Source organism: Lineus longissimus, chromosome 8 (genome assembly GCF_910592395.1).
Source record: "Lineus longissimus chromosome 8, tnLinLong1.2, whole genome shotgun sequence".
NCBI classification, from domain to species: domain Eukaryota; kingdom Metazoa; phylum Nemertea; class Pilidiophora; order Heteronemertea; family Lineidae; genus Lineus; species Lineus longissimus.
The window spans coordinates 10556451-10578929 of NC_088315.1; the positions used below are offsets into that span (position 1 = coordinate 10556451).

Consider the following 22479-nt stretch of genomic DNA (forward strand, 5'->3'; position numbering starts at 1 on the left):
ACTGCCCACTGCGCGTGCAAATTAGCGAGAGAAAAAATTATTGTTATTGACTTTTTTTTCCAATATATACACCAGCGGAACCATTTCCACCTCGGCCGTGGCCTAATAATCCCAACAATTTAAGGGGGGGTTCGGGGGGATTTTATCCCCCCGACACATACTTCAGGACAGATCAAAGAATTTCATTTGCATGTCCGCCTTAACAGCTTAAATCCTGTACAAAAGTGCTGTTTATTTGCGGAATTCAATCAAAACTCACGCAGTACAGATGACATCCATCGCCCCCCCCCCCCAGCGGTAAATGACATGGAATTGGAAGGGCTAGTTGACTGTTCACCGGGGGGGGGGGGGGGGGGGGGGTTGGGGGAGCTTCCCCCCAACGCACTGGTAAAAACCTATGTCGACGGAGGGGGGTTTGGGGGGTGTCCCCCCATTGTAACAGCTGTAGTTGTTAGAGCTTGCACTTAACATTTGCTCGTAGGGGGGTTCGGGGGAGCTCCCCGACCTAAAGGGGGGCTCACTAAGTCCTTGACTTGACATATTAAGCGCTACTATGATTAACGTGCATACGACGTATCCAATGTAAACAATGTTTCTCAAGTCCATGGATTCGTTTCAAATGGCTTAAATTTGACTTAAAATGGCCGCCAGAAGAGATAAACGCGCGAAAGTAGTAACTCGACTATTCTGAGCTCCGAGAGAGAACCACACGATTATTCTCACTGTTTTTTAATCAAACTTCAATTTCAGGGGGTTTACCCCCCCGACATATGTGTTTTGATTTTTGATACTTAAGTGATAATATCCAAAAGATGCTTAAAATGGATATAATCCCGAAATAATGAACCAAAAGACGGGCAGGCGTTTCGAGAAAACAAATTTTATTTTGCGATTTCAATAAACCTTTTGAACGAATTCCACATAGGCCGTGGTGGGATCCGAAGACACCTGAAGGAGGAATGTATGTTTTTATGGGGTACCATTGGTTTTGCAGATCTTCTGTTTTTTTCTAAAGAATAATCAATATTCGCTAGCAGGCTTTTTATGCTCCCAGGTATGAAGAGGGTTCTATGTTCCTCAGGTTCTTTGTTCATCAGTCTGGTGTTCCTCAAGAGTCAAGTGTCTTCAAGTCTCTTGGCCAGCAAAAACCCTTTCCAACCAATTTTTTATGCATTAACAATTCGGCAACATGTTGGTGGGGGAAAAACCTGATCCCTAGATCCCTGACCCCTTGAATTGGTTGCCCAGACGACCACAAGCAATTGTCTCAAGGAAGCCACCAGTACGACCTCTTGGGAGTCTTGCCAATATCATGCCAGTGAAAAGGAAGGGTAACGATGGTTGAGGGTTGCAGTTAGGGTACCATCAAAGGAGTACCTCTTCCTCGCTCTGGGTTAAACGTGTCAAAGGACTGCACCATCATGAAGATTTCGGGGTTCCACTCGAGCGCCCCAGGGTAAGCAGCTCGGAAGGACTTATTGAGAGGCCAATAGGGGGTTTGAGGGGCCTTCCCCCCAATGCATTGGCTAAAACATGTCAGAAGGACGGGGGTTGGGCGGGGGGGGGGGGGCTCTCCATGGCGACAGTTGCGCGAGTTCAATAGAGCTTGCACTTTACATTAGAATCTGCCCGAGTGCCAGACTACGAAATACGATAGTCCGTGTTCTGGCGATCAACGAATTGACAAGATGACGATAAGAACTATGCCAGAGGTTAATTACTTTATGAAGAGGACTGTATATCTATATGGTACAAGCTATCATAAGATACCTACAATTCACTACAGCTGTAAATGCTTCAGCCTAGAGCCAGCGGCTCCGTACTAGTTTTACACACGATTGCGGTGTCTCTTCTCCGGCATCTACAACAGGCTATCCTCCGTCTCGTGTTCGATTGCAGACTTCGGTATTCCAGCCCGGAACGTCAGTAGAAGGGCGTAGTAGATTATATATATATATCAAATGATCTTCCCACCAAGGGGAATATATCAATACAAGTTTTTTCCGCTAAGGGATATATACTAAAAGGCTTCTCACAACTCAAAGCGTGCTACAACACAAACAGTCTGTAACATTGACTCAGGCTGACTGAAGCAACCTGACCGCTAGCTAGGACTATATAAATGACTTCGACTCAACCGGTTCTGCCCAGATGGCAACAGACTAGTCCTAACTAGCCGGCAGGTCGTAACAATAAACTAGCCAGTAAATTAAGAATACTATACCGCCACGGGTATTCTATAAACGGGGAGGGACGTCAACAGCAAGGCCTCGTCCTTCTCGATCTCTGCAGGGCGGATTCGTCCAAATCGTCAACACGGCTTCTGGCGTAAGCGGAGAGACAGTGATGGAATCACACCCACTGGCTTCTAACAATATAACTATCAAACAGTCACCTGAAGTCAACATACACAGATTAAAACCGTGGGTTAACACAACATCTTTTTAGTCCCAAAATACAACTGGGTTTTATATAATGGTTTTCCAGAAATCCGTTCGCACGGTCTATAATTTTTAAAGTCTATATAACAGGTTTGAGTATGTCCAATAACACCAATGGACTAAAATACTAAACGATAACGATTCATTCTAACCGAGAATCAACAACATTACAGCCCATTCATCGAAAATAGGCCTAAAAGAGTGGAGTGGAAAGTTGCTCAGGTCGACCTGATCTACGCGAGCCTATTCGAAGCACCTGGTCCGCAAAGACCAGAATGCACCTTCAAACATTAATACACCCCCCTTTTAGACCCCTTCTCAAACTATAGAAAACCATGTCAATTAAATGCACAGATAGCTATACATTAGCGAGAGGAAGACACAAACTGGTGATACGTTTACAAACACAGCACGATACACACGGTCAGTGCATCGGCCGTATACAAATGTACGTAAAGCGTGAAAGGCTTCACACCGGTAAAATTATGGCATTTTCCATTCTATCGGTAAAGTACGGCGTGAATTAATCATAAAAACGTTACCACCATTTCAACGCTGCTTCAACCATTTCAACCATCTCGCTACGAACTTCTGGGCGTTGTCATCTATAGAATAGTACAGAACCGGCGGCGATCCTCACTCAATCGCGGACGGAGTCGAAGTGCTGTCTTGAACACACATGCCCATGGGTGTTACCTAAGTCTCGCCAACATCTCGCAAAATCTCGGTAAACAATTTTTTGGCGCGGAAATAATAATACAATAACGGGGTCAAACCGGGTCAAGGGAGAAGTCAGCTGATCGCAATAACAAACGATCACTGATCGTCACAACACCCCTCCCCGTGACATGATCCGAGTTAGCCATGTCACAATATATATATACATGTAGTTCCTCAGAACTTAACCTACTTCTTGTCGTCTGCTTTTTCGGTAGTCGTCTCACCATCGGCAGCAATCAACGGAACAAGGCGCGTGATAGGACGTCGATACGTTTTTCCTCTGGACAAGACTGTCGCTGTTCTTATATGACCATCAGAACCTCTCTCTACTTCAGTGACTTTTCCAATCGGCCAGCTCCAACGGGGGCAACCTTGCTCCTGCAGGACAACGACATCATCGACTGCCAAATCAGAATGGACTTCTCTCCATTTTCCTCTCTGCTGTTGGAGAGTCAAATACTCCTTCTGCCATCTAACCCAGAACCTGTACAACATGTCTTGGACTAGGCGCCATCGATGTCGTGGGTTGTAGTCAGTCTCATCCACGATCTGGGGAGCCAACTGTCCACCGCACTGTCCTACCAGGAAATGATTAGGCGTCAACACTTCTAAATCTTTAGGGTCGGAGCTAACATACGTCAACGGCCTGGAGTTCAGCATACCTTCTACTTCGACAATCCCTGTCAGCAACTCTTCGTCAGTCAGGCGGGCTTCTCCAAAAATCGAATACAAGGCTTTCTTGGCAGACTTAATGAGCGACTCAAACACCCCACCATGGTGGGAGCCATACGGAGGGTTGAACTTCCAACGGATGCCCTGATTACTCACAGAGTCGACTATCTTCGTCCGATCCATGCCCTCCACGAATTCTCTCAGGGTACTCTCTCCTTTTACCAAGCACCCTCCGTTATCACTGACGACTTCTATCGGTTTTCCTCTGCGTGCCACCATTCTTGAAAAGGCCATCAAGAATCCATCCGTCTCCAACGAGTAGGCCATCTCCAAGTGAACGCCTCTAGTCTGCAAACAAGTAAACAAACACATGTACCTCTTAGCAGATTTGAATCTAGTGATCTTAGTAACAAAGGGGCCAGCAAAATCAACACCGCAGTAGGAGAAGGCCCTGAGAGACATCATAACTCTGGAGGCTGGTAGCGGAGCCATCATCTGGGTTGCTGGTTGTTCCTTCATCTTTCTACACTGGTAACAGCAATAAGCCACCTTTTTGACGGCTTCTCGCCCAATCAAGATCCAAAATCGCAGCCTTATATCAGCCAGGGTAGCATTCACTCCACGTGAATGCCCGGCATACAGGTGGGCTCTTCTCACAATCAGTACTGAAATGTGATGTGAACTAGGAAGAATGATTGGATGTCTAACATCGTATGGTAGGTCGGCATGCTGCAAACGACCTCCCACTCTCATCACACCATCAGCATCTAGGAATGGGTTAAGACTTCTTAATACGCTTTTCTTCATCACCCTCGCACTATTACCTACCAGCAACGCGTTGTAGTCTTCAAACAGGCAGGCCCGCTGTACCATTCTCACAATGGCGAGCTCAGATTCTTGGTACTCGTCACGTGATAAGGCATCATTCGGAATTTCGTCAGTATCAGCTTGTCTATCACCGGAATTCTTACATTTTGAAGTGTGACCATCATACTGTCGATCAGACCCATCTAACTCGCTGGAATTGCACCCATTCTTGTCAGGTTCCTGTCGATTCACCCTCTGCTGAGGTCCTCCTCTAACAATGTGGACAAACCTAATCATCCAAGCCATCACACGTACCAATCGATTCCATGTGGAGTACTTGGTGTAGTTCATTCTTTCGAGAAGTTCTGGTGTTGAAACTGCAACCATGGCATTTGTCTGCACACACGACTTGGAAGACTCGATTACAGCTTGGTCTGTAGGGTTGATCAGAGTCTTACACGTCGGCCACTGGCTCTCTTCCTTATGTAAGAATTCCGGGCCCTGGAACCATACATTCGGACTGGTCAGATCCTCCACCGACATCCCTCTCGTGGCTACATCTGCAGGATTCTCTTTGCCTGGAACAAAACGCCATTGGTGAGGATTAGATTCAGTTTGCAACTCAGCAATACGATTGGCCACAAACGGCTTAAATCGCCTCGACTGATTCCGTACCCAATGAACCACATCTAGTGAGTCGGTCCAAAATGTTGCCTTTTCTATGGGACACTTCAGCAAGGTAGTAATCTTCAGCGTGAGTCTATAGCCTAGCACGGCTCCCATCAATTAAAGTCGCGGAATACTCACTGCTCTCAAGGGCGCGACTCTGGCTTTTGCTGCGACCAATGACAGCTCTATCTCTCCGCCAGCTGAGACATAACGGGCATAACTCACGGCGGCATATGCTTTCGAACTGGCATCGGAAAAAGTGTGAATGGTAACAACTCCCTCATTTGATGGCTGGGTAAAGTATCGCCTTGGGATGACTAGCTGTTCTATCCTCGGTAACTCCTCGAACCATTCTGTTGCTTCTATCACCAGGGCCTCAGGCATAGGTTCATCCCAGCCCAATCCCAAAACCCAGGACTGCTGTAACGTCATCTTTACACGGATGGTGAAAGGTGCCAACCACTGTAAGGGATCGAACAGTGTAGCAATGCGACTCAACAGCGACCTCTTGGTAACGACCTCTGGGACGACAATCTTCTGGGCAGCAAACCCAAAACAGTCGGGCTCGGCATCCCACCTGATCCCCAACGTCTTGATGCTTGGTAAAGTGGAATCGCTCACCTCCAACTGTCCACTAGCTCTATCTTCGGCAGGTACTCCCTCCAATGCCAGTAGGACGTTACTGCACCATCTCCGAATGTAGAATCCGGCCTTAATCAAAATGGCAGCCAAATCTTTCCGTAGCTGTTTGGCCTCCCAAGTCCCATCAATCGAGGTAATCGCATCATCCATATATGTGCAGTACAGGCACACAAAGGCAACAGCTGGGCACACATCCTGGTGATCTCTGGCGTGAGTCTGCAAGACATGCATGGCAAGAAAAGGAGACGCTTTATCCCCAAAAGTTAGTCTGGTCGACTCATAAACTTCAACGGCTTGTGAGACATTAAGATCTCTCCATAAGATTCTGTGAAATTTGCGATCTCTCTCAGACAGCAAAACTTGGGAGAACATCTCCTTGATGTCTCCAGCCAGACCAACTTGACCCACGCGAAATCTCACCAAGATGTCGAAGATTTCTCTTTGAAGCTTGGGACCAGCATGCATCTCATCATTCAAGGAGACTCCTTGATACTGGGCTGCAGAATCAAACACTATCCTTACCTTCGTAGTCTCCTTGTCCTCCCGAACCACCGGAAAGTGCGGAAGATACCACCCAGTAGCAATGTCTGCATCTGGCACCTTTTTCAGGTATCCCTTCTCGATGTTTTGCTTCATCCCGTCTTTGTACTTCTCCGCCAGTTTCGGTTTCTTCATCAAGGTTCTCTCCAAGGACACCAGGCGGCGATGGGCGATCTCGTAGTTACATGGAAGTTCCGGACTGCCATCTATCCATGGGATGGAAACCTCGTAACATCCCTGCTCCCTGTGGTACACCTTTGAAGCTTCAACACCATCTATAATCCTCTGCTCTTCGGGTGTAAACTCTGTCTCTTTACCATCGGTCATCAAATCTTGGTTCCATAACGCACGTAAACAGCTATCTAAGTGAATATCTGACATAACTGAACAAGTGGCTGCATAGCCACCTATCTCATCCTGGTCCTGGGAAGACGTCCCTAGCATCCCAGTGCAAGTCCAACCAAGGGGAGTAAGACGTGCTACCGGCTCTCCTGGCTGTCCTGCGACCTCCTCTAAAGACATCGTCAGCTCGGGATGATCGGATCCTATTACTATGTCTACAGTCTCTGCACCATCAATTCTCGGGAAGTCAATATCTGCCAAATGAGACCATCTATTTTTGTTCATGCCCCAATTCTGAGGACGCACCCCCTCGCATAGGCGATCCAAAATTCTACAGCCCAGTCTTACCCTTAGGTTGCCATTCAAACTCTCCACCGACAGGGTTACTGTACCACTCTTGACCTTTGTACCAGTCGTCGTCATAGTTGACATGGTGATCGTGTGGTCCTCAATTCTGGAAATCCCCAGCTCAGACAGGACGGATCGACGAACGTAGGAGGAGTCAGACCCATCATCGAGGAAGGCGTTCAATCTTCTCATCTGCCCATCAACATCTGCAACAAGAACAGGTAAAACTCTTAATGATACTTTATTCAGACGTACCTGACCATTCCCAGCAATTCCAAAACACCCAACAGGCTCAGGTGTGTTCTTCTTGGCGGCTTCTGTCTTGGTTTCTTTCTTGTGCAGATGTCGATGGTGGGTCCGCTGGCATCCGTCTATCTCGCACTTCCGGGGCTCCTTCGTGCAATTCTTCGCCATGTGTTTCCCACACAGGCACTTGTAACATAAGGCTTTTTCCTTCGCTATTTTCCATCGCTCTTCGGTGGAGGCTGGCTTCCACAACTGGCATCTCACCACATGATGACTGCCCTTGCATAACGGGCATTCGAACTCTGTTCCCTGGCGCTTGTCATCCTTCTGTTCGACAGGCTTCGACTGGGAAGTAGTTGTCTTCTTAGAGTCAGTGGCTGAAACGGCATAAGAATGGCTTTTATTACTCTCAGACTTTCTCTTACTGTGTGGCTGTTCAGCAGTTTTTTCCTTGGTACGAGGAGCACGCAGCTCGGACATCTCCAACATCAAGCAAACTTGCCGGTTGAACCATTTCGTGAATACAGCCAAACCATCCTGGGCATTTGTACTGCGCTGCTCTGCATACTTCACTAGGAGAGAGTGTGGAACCTTTTGCTTCACTAAAGTATACAAGACGGTGTTACCAATTAACTCCCGGGCATGGTCAGTGTCATCGAGTTTGGAGATTACATCGCACATCTGGTTAGACAATTCTTCTAAGGCTCGCAAGTCACCCTCGGACACCTCCTTCCAAGTTAGCAACCGATCTAAGTATTTCTTTAGTGTACGAGTTTCCCCCCCATAGCGCTGGTCAAGTTTAAAAATAGCCATCTTATATTGTGCTGCCGTATACCCCAGGTTGCTGATTAACCTAAGGGGATGACCCGACAAGGCATTTTTCAACATTATCATCTTGAATTTTACTGGTACCTGAGATTGTTCAACAAATACCTCGTACTGCGCCCTCCAGTCTTCGAATCGGTCTCTGTTGCCATCGAATTTCGGTAGATGAGGTTTTGCCAGACCCTGGAAGAAGCGTTGTATCTCTTTCGTCTCGGCAGGTGTAACTTCTGGAACATCTTTGGCTGGAGTGGAGGAATGCTGTGGTCTTGGCATCGGTGTAGATTCTTCAATCGACTGCACTAACTCGTCAATCGGGTTCAACTTTGAAGCTGCTAGGACACCAAAGGGCTGCAAAACAGGCTTCTCACCCACCTTCTCATTACTGCTGGATAGGATAGGAAACTTCAAGCTCGCCAGGTCCTGAGCTTGAACCTGCTGGATCCAGCTATTGTGTGCGGATGCAGACCGTCTCTTCCCTGTCATCTGGTGCTTTTCCTCTGCTGGGCTGAAATCTACAGGAAAAAATTGAGTCGCTCTTTGCTTTCTAGGCGGTAACGTGAAGACGACAGGCTTGGTAGGCATGGTAGGCTTAGCGATGCCTCCGCCATCCAACTCGGCCAGCAGCTGAGCCTCTAACTTCGCGCTCTCAGCCTCATCCTCGGCCTTCGCCAAGGCCAACTTCTGTTGAGCTTCCTGGATGCGCAGCTGTTCGACGTACCTCTGCTTCTCTTGTTTGACCTTCAGCATCGCCAACTCTGCCTTTACTTTCGCCAACTGTGAACGGTTAGACTGCGTTGACTGATGTGACTGGTCACTCTTCGCGTCATCAAAGTCGTCTTCATCTTCTTCATCTTCAGGAAGATTATCTTCTTCTTGTTTCTGGTGTCTGGTGTCTGGGTCACCCTGAGCTAGCAATGACGGCGTCATTGAAGGAGCCTCGTCTGCACGCTCTTCAATCTGGTCGATGACCTCATCTTCTAACTGCTCGACGATGCTATTAGCCTGACGGCCCCAGTCTACAAGGCGCTTCATCCGGTCCACGCTCGTAGTCAACTGTGTCAGTCTGTCAACTACATAATAAACATCACGAGGAGATGACTTCAAGCGTTCTACCAATCTCTGCATCTTAGTTCTACTACCACGATCTCCTAAAAGCTTTCTCAACTCAGACGACATGTCATTAATTCTGGCACCTAACAACTGCCGCTCATCTTCTAACCAACAAGCAATCGCGTCCGAGTTCTCAGGGTCCAAAGCAGCAGCAAACTGCCCTCTATTACTGGTTCCAGACGTAGTTGCCGCGGTCATCTTACTACCGGGTTGTGACGTGGTCGAAGGTTGTGTTTCAAGTACCTCACCTGGACGGAGATCCAATGTTTGTGGCTGCTTCGGTTCCATCTCAGGTTGATCTTCTCGGATATTTTCCCACTCGTAATCTTGAAGATATGCAGGCTTCTTCTTGATTCGCGTCGACCTCCGAACAGCACCAGACATCGCTTATACCAACTGCAAATTCACAATGTACACCAAATATACGTGGATGCACACTATATACGAATTCCACTGCTAATACTATGCAGTATTGGGAATACTAGGATGTACAATTGACCCTCAAATAACGGCAGTAATACTCTCAATATCTTGGTAACAGTGCATCAAAGCACCACGGTCATCCAACAACTACTGACTTCACAGAGAAAGTGTAAATTGTAGGTATCTCAATCATCAATGAATAACAAAGGAGCAATCAAAATAATCCGGTCGGAGAGACCATGTTCTGGCGATCAACGAATTGACAAGATGACGATAAGAACTATGCCAGAGGTTAATTACTTTATGAAGAGGACTGTATATCTATATGGTACAAGCTATCATAAGATACCTACAATTCACTACAGCTGTAAATGCTTCAGCCTAGAGCCAGCGGCTCCGTACTAGTTTTACACACGATTGCGGTGTCTCTTCTCCGGCATCTACAACAGGCTATTATCCGTCTCGTGTTCGATTGCAGACTTCGGTATTCCAGCCCGGAACGTCAGTAGAAGGGCGTAGTAGATTATATATATATATCAAATGATCTTCCCACCAAGGGGAATATATCAATACAAGTTTTTTCCGCTAAGGGATATATACTAAAATGCTTCTCACAACTCAAAGCGTGCTACAACACAAACAGTCTGTAACATTGACTCAGGCTGACTGAAGCAACCTGACCGCTAGCTAGGACTATATAAATGACTTCGACTCAACCGGTTCTGCCCAGATGGCAACAGACTAGTCCTAACTAGCCGGCAGGTCGTAACAATAAACTAGCCAGTAAATTAAGAATACTATACCGCCACGGGTATTCTATAAACGGGGAGGGACGTCAACAGCAAGGCCTCGTCCTTCTCGATCTCTGCAGGGCGGATTCGTCCAAATCGTCAACACGGCTTCTGGCGTAAGCGGAGAGACAGTGATGGAATCACACCCACTGGCTTCTAACAATATAACTATCAAACAGTCACCTGAAGTCAACATACACAGATTAAAACCGTGGGTTAACACAACATCTTTTTAGTCCCAAAATACAACTGGGTTTTATATAATGGTTTTCCAGAAATCCGTTCGCACGGTCTATAATTTTTAAAGTCTATATAACAGGTTCGAGTATGTCCAATAACACCAATGGACTAAAATACTAAACGATAACGATTCATTCTAACCGAGAATCAACAACATTACAGCCCATTCATCGAAAATAGGCCTAAAAGAGTGGAGTGGAAAGTTGCTCAGGTCGACCTGATCTACGCGAGCCTATTCGAAGCACCTGGTCCGCAAAGACCAGAATGCACCTTCAAACATTAATACACCCCCCTTTTAGACCCCTTCTCAAACTATAGAAAACCATGTCAATTAAATGCACAGATAGCTATACATTAGCGAGAGGAAGACACAAACTGGTGATACGTTTACAAACACAGCACGATACACACGGTCAGTGCATCGGCCGTATACAAATGTACGTAAAGCGTGAAAGGCTTCACACCGGTAAAATTATGGCATTTTCCATTCTATCGGTAAAGTACGGCGTGAATTAATCATAAAAACGTTACCACCATTTCAACGCTGCTTCAACCATTTCAACCATCTCGCTACGAACTTCTGGGCGTTGTCATCTATAGAATAGTACAGAACCGGCGGCGATCCTCACTCAATCACGGACGGAGTCGAAGTGCTGTCTTGAACACACATGCCCATGGGTGTTACCTAAGTCTCGCCAACATCTCGCAAAATCTCGGTAAACAATTTTTTGGCGCGGAAATAATAATACAATAACGGGGTCAAACCGGGTCAAGGGAGAAGTCAGCTGATCGCAATAACAAACGATCACTGATCGTCACAACAGTCCGGACACCTTTCGGGGGGGGGGACATTTTCCATTTCTTTGCCGGCTATTATGACGATGGAGTTGAGTTACTGCTAATGCGATACACGGAGAAAACTGTCTATCAAAACAAAAAATTGGCGGAAGGAACTATAGCAGGGTCCCAACCAGGGGGTTTGGGGGGTTTCCCCCCAACCTAAAGGCGCTGCGCGCTTACTAGGGTACTGCACTGATAATATTATGCTACATTAGCCGATAATCAACCTGGGATCGATGAAGTATTGCAGGTGTATGACTGTATGCAACTAAGCTTATGGTGAGCATTCGGAACGAGGTAATCACCGTAATTCCCGTCATCCATTAATGTTTACATCGTTCACTGCTTGCTTTCCGTACAAAATCAGTAAGTTTTCAGATGTCGAGGTGATGGAAATACTCATCGAAGTGTCAATTAGTTGTCTGTGAATCGCTGGCAGCATTGGTATGACCTGGTTTGGGTGACACTGACTGACAGAGTTGCACTTGCAGCCTGATGCGGATGGCCGGTGAATTCTGAAGTCAACGTATACGTATAGGCCGGACATCCTAAACAGCGTCCACCAGCGTCCACCAGGTTTCAAAGTTATCAAAATTATATTTTCTTGACATTAAAATAGGTTATTTAAAACATATTTTGCAAGTTTTATTGCAATATATTGAAAAATAAGTGAATTATCTGTGCTGGAAGGCTGTAGGAAAAACCCGGAGAAAAGGCTGGCGGTATGTTTCTTCTGGATTAGGCCTACCCACAAGTATGTCTGTGAATAATTTAACAATCTGTAATGAAAAAGGTGAATTCACTGATGACGGCTCATCCAAGGCAACCAATTTGGCCCCAGGCTTTGGCCAGGCTTATTTGCCTTCTCTTCCCAACAGCGATGGATATGAAAACTCCCTGCACTCCTTCGTGTACGTGGTGAAGTCTTTTCAATGTATTTTACTATTTTTAAACAAAGATTTGATTGCTTATGTAAACTCATTCTTATCATGTACATGTACTTTGCAATTAACGTAGCGAGAAGTCACCACTATAACAGATAAAACTTACATCAATACGCCTGCATATTTCACTGGTACAGTAACCTGGCCCACTAGCACTAGCTCCACCATGTCCACTTGCACTGGAACGACTACAACAATCGTTCGTGCCAACCAAAAAAAAATGTCCAAAAACGAAGACCATCTAATCCGCCGACATTTTTCTAACAAGCCGGCAGTTTCATAACCCTGGTATGCAAAAGTTATATGGCTCTTGAACGAACTCCCCAACGCCTCATTATCCACGTACTTCAAAATTGATACAGAAAAAATTGCAGTACACTTCTCGTTCTCCGACACTCCCGCCATTTTGGTTTTTTTCTTCCATAACCTCGGCGGACTAATTCCACATCGCCCGCGGAATGCCGAAGACATTAGAAACCTGCACACCAAACGTCGTCGGCTAACTGTACACCTTACGACTTTGCCTCCAGACGTAATATTATAGTAGGAGGAGTACAGCTTCACACCACAAGTTTGTTGTGGCAATCTACGTCATCATGTCTTTAGTGGCCGCATCAGGGACACCATGCTAAGTCACATAAAGTGTGTCGTGGAGGTGTGTCCGCCAGACTACCGCGTGATTGGTTGACCTAGTTGATATCTGTGTCAATTCGTTGTTTTTGCGACGACCAATAATGACGAATCATCAGCAAGAGTATTGACTTGTCGTAGTGGCCGGTAAGGGCGATGGGACGAGGCCTTATCACTAAGTCCGTAGTGTAACTAGTTGTAACAACCCTTCTTGGTTTATGCACATTTTGCAGTATTTATACCCTTAAAGAAGCAGATGCTTTCAACACATATAATCTGTGCCTCTTAATGATTCAGCGATATCTAGAAATCATCACTTGCGTGTTTCCAGGGAATGTGAAGATTTTTTTCATATTTTTGCATTTTTCTCCAAATATAGGGTTTAAAATGTGCCTTAGCCTGATTATACTTCTAAGCTCTTCAATTAGTACTCGCATTTCAGTCTGGTGGTCCGCCATCTTGGATTCAGTAAGTGAACCAATTGGTCCAGTCCCTGTTGACAACATTATAGCAATCATTTCTCACAGTGAGCCATTATCGCCGAAGGGCTTGTCTTCTTCTTACACGTTCATTCTTTTTATTTTGGAAGATTGGTGTGAATCATTTGAAGATAGCCGTTTATTTTGTAACCTAATTCTAAAGCATAGTTTTTTCTGTGAAGGTCCTAAATTGAATTTCATAAAAATGGCATGTGCATTTCGTGTACATTTTGTCCATTGCTAGTCATGTGCTTTCGTTCCACTTCTGTGATTCATCAAATCCATAGTTTAGAAGAACTTTTTTTATGTGTCGTTAGGATGTTTGTAAACTACCTGGTCCGTGCGGCCCGTCCCACTTCCCTGTATGAACAGTATTAGTATCTAAGGTATTAGCAGTGAAGTCCAAGCCTATTTCAATATCAATGGGTTTCTCATTCTATATAGCGTGTCCAAATTCAAGTAGATTGTCTTATTCAGTCCAAAAAGATAAATGAGCCTTTACAAAGAGACGTATCGTTGTGAGTTAAAGGGACAACTTGGGCATGTGATTTACCTGGCCAAGAGGATAATGTGTCAGCTTGACACCGTGTGCCGCCACTTGTAGTATTACACTGATGCTGTTATTGGAAGGCAGGTTTGGGCATGGCTTGTGAATTTCAGGCAGGCCTATGATTACACCCCGTTCTTGTGCATCGTTTATTCCATCACTTGTCAATTATCCTGTCACAGCGGTCCAGCTGGAAGCCTTTTTTGTTTGAAAAACCAACATATCATATGCCCAAGTTTGCCCTGAATTAAGGCCCACAGCCAGGAAGGGGTTAAATATTGTAAAGTATCCATGAAGGCTTGAGGTTAAAAAAAGAGAAAAAATCCGAAGATCCCTGTTCTTCTTGAACCCTTTTCCAATGTTTTGACACCTTAATACTGCTGTGTGACACTTAATTCAGTGGCCTGTGGTTAAAGGCCGGAAGGGGACTCTTTAGGCAGCGGCTATGGAGCTAGGTAGGCAAGATGAATTTACGCAATGTCGCAAATAGGGTTATATGTCACATCTGAAAGTACATTGAAACTAGTAACACTTTTACAAGGAATATGTTTAGTGCTGAATCTAACATGAACCAGTGCCCTTACTGTGTATAGTCCCCCTTTAAAGAAATATATAGCTAATTGGCCTACAGCCTAAATTTTGAAATGTTTGTTGCAGGTAAAACTCAGAGTCACATCCTTGCCCTCAAGATGGTTTTGGAGTCATTCACAATTGGCGATAACAGACTTTGTCCGACCCACCTTTTTCCTGGATTTGACATCTGAAGAAATACTGCAGAATATCGTATATACAGGAGGTCAACTTGATCATATACTTGACTTAAGTATGTCCCAACCCTCATGCCAAAACTGTATAGACTGTAAGAAAAGAGACCTAAATTGTCCAACTCGGCATCAATCATCATTCTGCTTACCTAGATGTTTCCTTAATTGAACATTTGACACAGATGTATTAGATTGTCTTCGTAAATCTAGAAATAATTTTCTGAAGATTAAACATACTTTTCTGGGGTTAGTGATTAAAAACAACCACTAAATATTTAAATCGTTCATCAGTCAGTCTCACTGCCATGTATGAGGGTTCAACTCCCTCCCAAGGTAGATAAATCATTCAGAGATGCCGGTGCAAAGTGGGTAAATTGCCTTGCAGCCCCGCATGGCAGTGAGACTGATAAATTCCTAAGTACCAAATTATTGAGTATGGTAAGGGCAATTTGGCAACTAATAGCAAGTTCAATAGGTGTTGGCAATTGTTGAATTTGGACTGTTCAAGGTTCCTCTGCTCTGTCAACAAGTGAGCACTGTGGCCTCTGCAACTTCATCCTCTTATTACAGTGTTCTGTTTGAAAGGGAGTGTAATTGTCAAAGAAAACACCTTTTCGAATATCAAAGCTTACCTTGATTATTTTAGTTGTGGCTGTTAAACTGAAATCAAAGAGGAATATTACTAAGTTGTAAATACTCTTCAATTCTTATCATTTTAACACCCTTCATGTGATTCCCAGTTTACTAATTTTAGATATTTGAGACTGTTATAGTAACATAAGGAATTTCATTTGTCTCGAGGGATTATAGACTTTGATATAGAGAACACCATATTATGGTTGATATGCACATTATTGTATCATTCAAGACACCAAAGCAAATTATTACTTGTGATGTGGCTAATTGACGTTACTCAGTCACCGGTGCAAATCAAGTTCCCGTCAATCGGGATATTTTGGAAGTTATTAAGGTTCCTGCAATCAGGCTGCTGTACATGGTTGTGACAGTGTCTAGAATGGTCATGACAAGTGTCCCTGATAGTCCTATGGCTGGTATAAAAATGTATCTGACCATCCTGACTGTTTGAGTAGCCTATTATTTGATAGTGGTGCAGGGACCAGTGTCATATTGTTCAAGGAGTCCATGACTGCCACATTGTGAAAATGCCTTTGTCATCTTTTTAGAGTGGGACAGGAGCTGATGCCGTCTTGACACAAACAATGACAGTGAACAAGATGAAGCTGGAGTGTAGCTCCATCAGAATGGAGGAGTACCAATGGATTGATGTCATAGTCATTTCCCGGCCAACTGACTAGGGATAAGCTTAGTTGCCACTACCAGACTATCATGGACATGGGGCACTCTTCCTCAATAGGCATAACACCATTTTCAGAGACTAAAAAACAGCCAAATACACTGTTGGGCAAAATGGTTGTCACCCCTATAGAAAATTGTGAGTTTCAGGTTTATATCCATATTTCTCCACAATCATGGTCAGGTTTCTTTCATTCTTAGATTGAAATTGACATGAGTGACCTAATTCAATTTCGTCACAGGGTATGGCAGTCGTGTGATGTAATAAGACACTATAAAAGGAGTGTTTCTGCTGACCATGTCCTTTCGGTCCTATGCCTAGTCCACAGCCAACTAGGTGTTCGTGCATTCTCCTGGTTAACCAACCCAATCCTATTGCATTTTCTTGACCAGCCAATGCAGAACTTGTTATGCCCGGCCCATACAGCCGAATTCAGCGAGGTGAGGCCATTGGAAGGTGGCGCAGCGGGCAAGGTCCTGGCGCCATCGCCGAAGTGATGGGACTTTCGAAAAGGACGGTGCAAAGGTGGATTTCGAAGTGGCGACAGGACGGTAATGTTAACGTTGGGAGATCTACTGGTCGTCCTCGCATCTCTAATGAAAGAGACGACCGTCATCTCTTGCGTCGTTGCCGTGCAGATCGTGAGAAAACGACGACACAGCTGCGCAATGACTGGCACAACCTGGATAATGTTGACGCTAGTCGGACAACGGTAAACCGTAGGCTGATTGCTGCCGGGTATCATGCAAGAAGGCAGGTAGTCTGTCCAAAATTGACAGATACGGCAAAACGTCGACGGCTTCTGTGGGCGAGAGCGCATGCTGACGTGCCGGACGAAATGTGGCGCCACATCGTCTTTGGTGACGAGTCCCGTTTCTTGCTGTTCCGTGTTGATGGCAGGGTCAGAGTTCGTCGATTACCAGGCGAGCAGCTTCGGGAAGACTGTGTAGGCCTGCGTGTTCCATTTGGAGGTGGTTCAGTCCATATCTGGGGCGCCATTCATTATCATGGAAAAACTGCAGTCCGCGTCCTAGGAGCAAAATGTAAACGGTCTCCTCTACTTGGAGATCCTCCGAGATCACGTGCTGCCAGAAGCAAGGGCCCACTTCGGCAACAACTGGACACTAGCAGACGACAACGCCAGACCCCACAGAGCAGCAATAGTGAACAATTTCTTGCACGAACAAGACGTCAACCGTCTGGACTGGCCTCCTTACAGCCCGGATATGAACCCCATAGAGCACCTGTGGGACCATATCGGCAGAGAACTCGAAAATTTGGACCCTCCGCCTCAGAACCTTGCCGACCTTGGTGATGCAATTGTTCGTATTTGGGGCGAAATCCCCCAACTAAGGATACAAAGCCTCGTTACAAGCATGTCCCGACGAATTGCAGCGCTCATTGCAGCCCGTGGGGGCAATACGCGATATTAGGTATGCAAGCAGTGAGAAATTACCCAATTGTGCAATTCCTATCAATTTGGACAATCAAATCTGGTCAGATGGAGAGAACAGAGTGAACGTACAGTTTATTGGCTGTTACAAGCCCCCAGTCAACCTTGTTCTTTTGACCAAAGTTTGAAGATTAATTCTATGATGGAATATAAAAATGTTTCATAGTGTCCATATTTATTTTTAAAGACTTGTTTGACATTTCTGCACACTTAAATTGGGTGTCAGGCCGGCAGGTTGTCTCAGTTTTCATCTCGCAGAAAATCATCTGATTTGTGAGTAATATTAATTGAGGTTATTCGGATAGGCCACATCCTTCCAAAAGTGCTGTTTTTTGTCGAGTTGAATTAGCCCTAATATTGGCCATATTATTGCAGTTTTAATGAACCCCGACTGTGACTGACCGCACAGTAGCTCCTCGCTTTGCCACTGAGTCCGTGTTTACCTCAACCCCACTTTCAATCGTCTGCTCAGATCTTCGTCTGCACTTTCCTTTCGTTACGTTGTGAAAAAATACTTATTTTACGATATTTCAAGCTAGAAATACAAAATGTGAGTATCCTACACAAAAACATTGTGCAAAAATATGACATTTTGATGACCAATCGATGTAATTCGAATTTTGTGACGAAGGTTATCATCTCCTTTTCAAGGTGAAATGGCATTTTTGAAAAAAAGCCTTTAGGTGAATAAATGACCGCTTACTATAGAAACCAATAAACAATGTTAAGTAGCAAAACAGTAAATTTGTAAAAGGGTTCAGGAAGAACAGGGATCTTCGGATTTTTCCTCTTTCTTCATCCTCAAGCCTTCATGGATACTTTACAATATTTAACCCCTTCCTGGCTGTGGGCCTTCATTCAGGGCAAACTTGGGCATATGATATGTTGGTTTTCAAACAAAATGGCTTCCAGCTGGACCGCTGTGACAGGATAATTGACAAGTGATGGAATAAACGATGCACAAGAACGGGGTGTAATCATAGGCCTGCCTGAAATTCACAAGCCATGCCCAAACCTGCCTTCCAATAACAGCATCAGTGTAATACTACAAGTGGCGGCACACGGTGTCAAGCTGACACATTATCCTCTTGGCCAGGTAAATCACATGCCCAAGTTGTCCCTTTAACTCACAACGATACGTCTCTTTGTAAAGGCTCATGTTATGAGAAGTCATTGTGTTAATGTCACAACCTTTTGCCGAAGACACTTTTCGTCTTCCGCGCTTGCCGGAAAAAACTACGACACCAACGAATGAACGAAGTCCAACACGATTTGGGAAATTTTTTATTTCCTACTTGTACGCTTGTAAATCCTCTTTTAAAGTGAATATAAACGAAAAAGGATATCTACGAGTTATCACGTTTATTCTCCCAATCGTGGCCGATCAAATACACAACAGCTTTCCCAAATCTAACGGTTAAATGAACTGAAAACCCCGACCAAAGTGAACGGTGTCTGGTCGCAAAATTCGTTAAGCGCACATATCATGCACGTGTAAATGTACTGTCGATCTGCACGAATGTATGGTGCGCGCAGGGTTTACATGTATATGCACTGACATTGATTGTTGTTGGTTTCCTGCACGGTTAGACGTTACGTAAACGATATGAGTGGAAAGAATCTGCCCAAGACCCTCACTGGGGCACAGTCTGTTCGAGGAACTGTAAAAAGGACAATTGCTTCGCTGATCAAAGAGGCCAAATCCCTGAAAGACGTAAAGGGACTCCCCGAGGCTGAATACTTAGAATTAGTTGAGCGCTTGCGCTCTACCTTAGAACATATTCGAGCTATTAATGACCGTGTTATAGAATTATCAATTAACGAAATCCCTGCTGGGGATCCTCAGCGAGAAACTTTGGGAAATGACATTGAAGCGAAGGAGGTAGAGTTTTTCGAAAAAATTGCAGATTAAGTACGCCCGTTAACACAGGAGCTGATGGCTGTCGTGCAGAGAATTCGAGATGGTAAACCGACAACACCTCCTCCCCCAACTCCCTCTGTTGCTGCTACGACATCTCGTATTGCTTCACGCTTGGCGAAACTTAAATTTCCCACGTTCTCGGGGGACATACGAGACTACATGAGGTTTAAAGAACAATTTTCGTATTTCACTAAGGATCTCCCCCCTCCTGAACGCCTGTACCAACTCGTAGAATCAATGGAGAGGGTTAGAGAGAAAGTTAAAATAAAAAACTGTACAATGCTATCAGTAGCTTGGTCCATTCTGGACACTGAGTTTGGCGATGAGGACCGACTGATCGATATTCTGATCTCTGACATAGAGAGAACCGAGTCCTATCACACCAACAATCCGGGTGCCATGTCAAAATTCGTCGATAGTCTACAGAGATTTACGGTTCATTTCGACAGTCTTGGGATGAAAAGCGATCTCAATAGTCGAGTAATTCTCACTCAACTTCGTCAAAAGCTACCAAAGGAACATCACATTCTGTTCTTGGAACGAGTTCAGGATTCAAAATACGATAACACGATTTCTGGGCTACTGAAATTTCTTCAGGATCAACTCGTACTCGTCAGGAAAATCTATCAGGATTCAGGAAAAACCGCTAAATACGAAATGGGTTCTAATTCTAAGTCCAAATCCAGCACCAGTAGATCTGTGTCGCACGCTACGGTGTCCCCTGGTCCTGGTACTTCAGAGCGCGGTGCCAGTGGTTCAGATCGCAGTTCCGGTGGTTCAAATCGTGAAAAATCGTCTATAAAATATGGAAATTCTCAGGAAAAGCGTTATAAACCGAAGTGCCCTCTCCACCCGCAGGCTAGCAACCACTTTATCAAAGTGTGCAACAAGTTTAGATCTCTACCTCAGTCAGAGAAATTCAACGTTCTGAATTCTAGTGGTATCTGTCATAGGTGTGGTCATGATGACTGTGTTAGTGGCAAACCCCCGTGCAATCCTGAACAGTGTCAATACTTCAGGCCTTGTGCTGTGCCTACATGTGGCCTGGACACTCACTTTTCTTCAATTTGTCCAAAGGTATATGGAACTGATGGATATCGTCATTTTGAGATGAAATATAACGCAGCTGCTGGAGAGTTCAAACCCGCTGCTACCATTACCAAGAACGTTGGCACTTCAGTTATTTCTGCGCCATGTTTATCTGAGTCTAGTGTACCTACTTTGCCTACCGTGATGGCTTATCTCAATCATAACAATAAGCGATGCTTAGTGAGAATCCTTCTGGACTCAGGCAGTCAGCAATCTATTTTGCGCGAGGGAATAGTCCCTAAAACTCCGAGCTGTGTAATGCAAAACTTCATGATCACCGCAGTGGGTGGTGAAACGTCGATACAAAAACTTCGTGTTCTTGATTGTATTCTCGAGAGTCTTGATGGGAATATCAAACGCAAAATAACTGTTACAGAAATGAAGACCCCGTGTGGAAACGTACCAGTCATTCCGAATTCGAAACTGAAGGGTTACACTCACTTGAGAGATGTTGAGATAACCGAACCTCCAATCCCAGTGATCGATCTCTTACTTGGGGTTGACAACGCGGACCTCATCACCTCTGATAGGAAAATATCGGGTGATAGTAAAAATCACCCCATTGCTGGACGTTGTCCTCTCGGCTGGTTCATCCAGGGCGAGCCTGGTTCAAACTCCGTTTCAGTCAATCACGCTCAGCTCATGGCTACCAGTGACATTGAACAATTTCTTGGAATCGAGACTTCAGTCTTGGAGCCAAAGCCTTGCAAATGTGCTTTAGATGTTGAAAACCGTCTTGCCACAGAGAAGATGGAGAGAAGTTTGAGACAAACTGAGGATGGTGCATACGAAATCAGCTTGCCATGGAAAAAGTCTCCAGAAAATCTGCCAAATAACTATGACTATGCTATGAAACGTTTGGTAAACTTAGAGAAGCAATTCAAAAATAAACCCCAAGAATGGGAATTGTACTGCTGACAAATGACTGATCAGTTGACTCGCAAAGTCGCACGTCGTGTTACTCCAGAGGAATTTGATATGGACTTGAAAATGGGTAGAAATATGTGGTTCCTACCACACTTCGCAGTTGTCAAAGACTCTCCCACTACGCCGATGCGTGTGGTGTACGACAGTAAGTCACGTTATAATGGACATTCACTGAACGATTATTTCGCTTAAGGAGATAATATGAACTTAGACATTTTTGAAATAGCGCTGCGATTTCGTGAGTTTTAAATAGGTGTAATTGCCGATGTCTCAAAGATGTTCCAGGCTATCAAGCTGACATCTGACGATGCTAGATTTCACCGCTTCCTGTTCAGGGAAAGTCCTGATCTTCCAGTTGAGATTTATGAACTTCAGACTGTTACATTTGGGGACAAACCATCTCCCACTGACGCTACTCTAGCCTAACGTTACGTTGCACAATCTCATGCACCCCAGAATCAGGAAATTCAACGTGTGATATCCAATCAGTTTTACGTCGATGATCTGAGTGACTCGCAGCGATCTGTGGACTCTGTCAAAGATTTGAAATCTGATCTGACCCAGACACTCGATAAGCAACAGTCTTGGGTACTAAATGGAACATAAACAGGGACACTCTGAGTGTGAAAGACGTTGATTACCAGATTCTCGTCCCCACCAAGCGCAACATATTGAAAAAAGTGGCGTCATACTATGACATATTTGGAATGATATCCGGTGTAACCGTGCGTCCTAGAATGCTTCTACAAAAACT

The 22479-nt window shown here is 44.9% G+C and overlaps 1 protein-coding gene across 1 annotated transcript; it reads right to left on the reverse strand.

The window, feature by feature from the left end:
• Positions 1-3347: 3347 nt before the first annotated feature.
• LOC135492596 (uncharacterized) lies at positions 3348-5423 on the reverse strand. The gene has a single exon (XM_064779145.1). The coding sequence runs from the start codon at positions 5421-5423 to the stop codon at positions 3348-3350; it is 2076 nt and encodes a 691-aa protein (XP_064635215.1).
• Positions 5424-22479: the final 17056 nt, after the last annotated feature.

Excerpts from the sequence above, each read along its gene's own strand:
- LOC135492596 (XM_064779145.1), bottom strand. The coding sequence starts at position 5,423 with ATGGGAGCCGTGCTAGGCTATAGACTCACGCTGAAGATTACTACCTTG.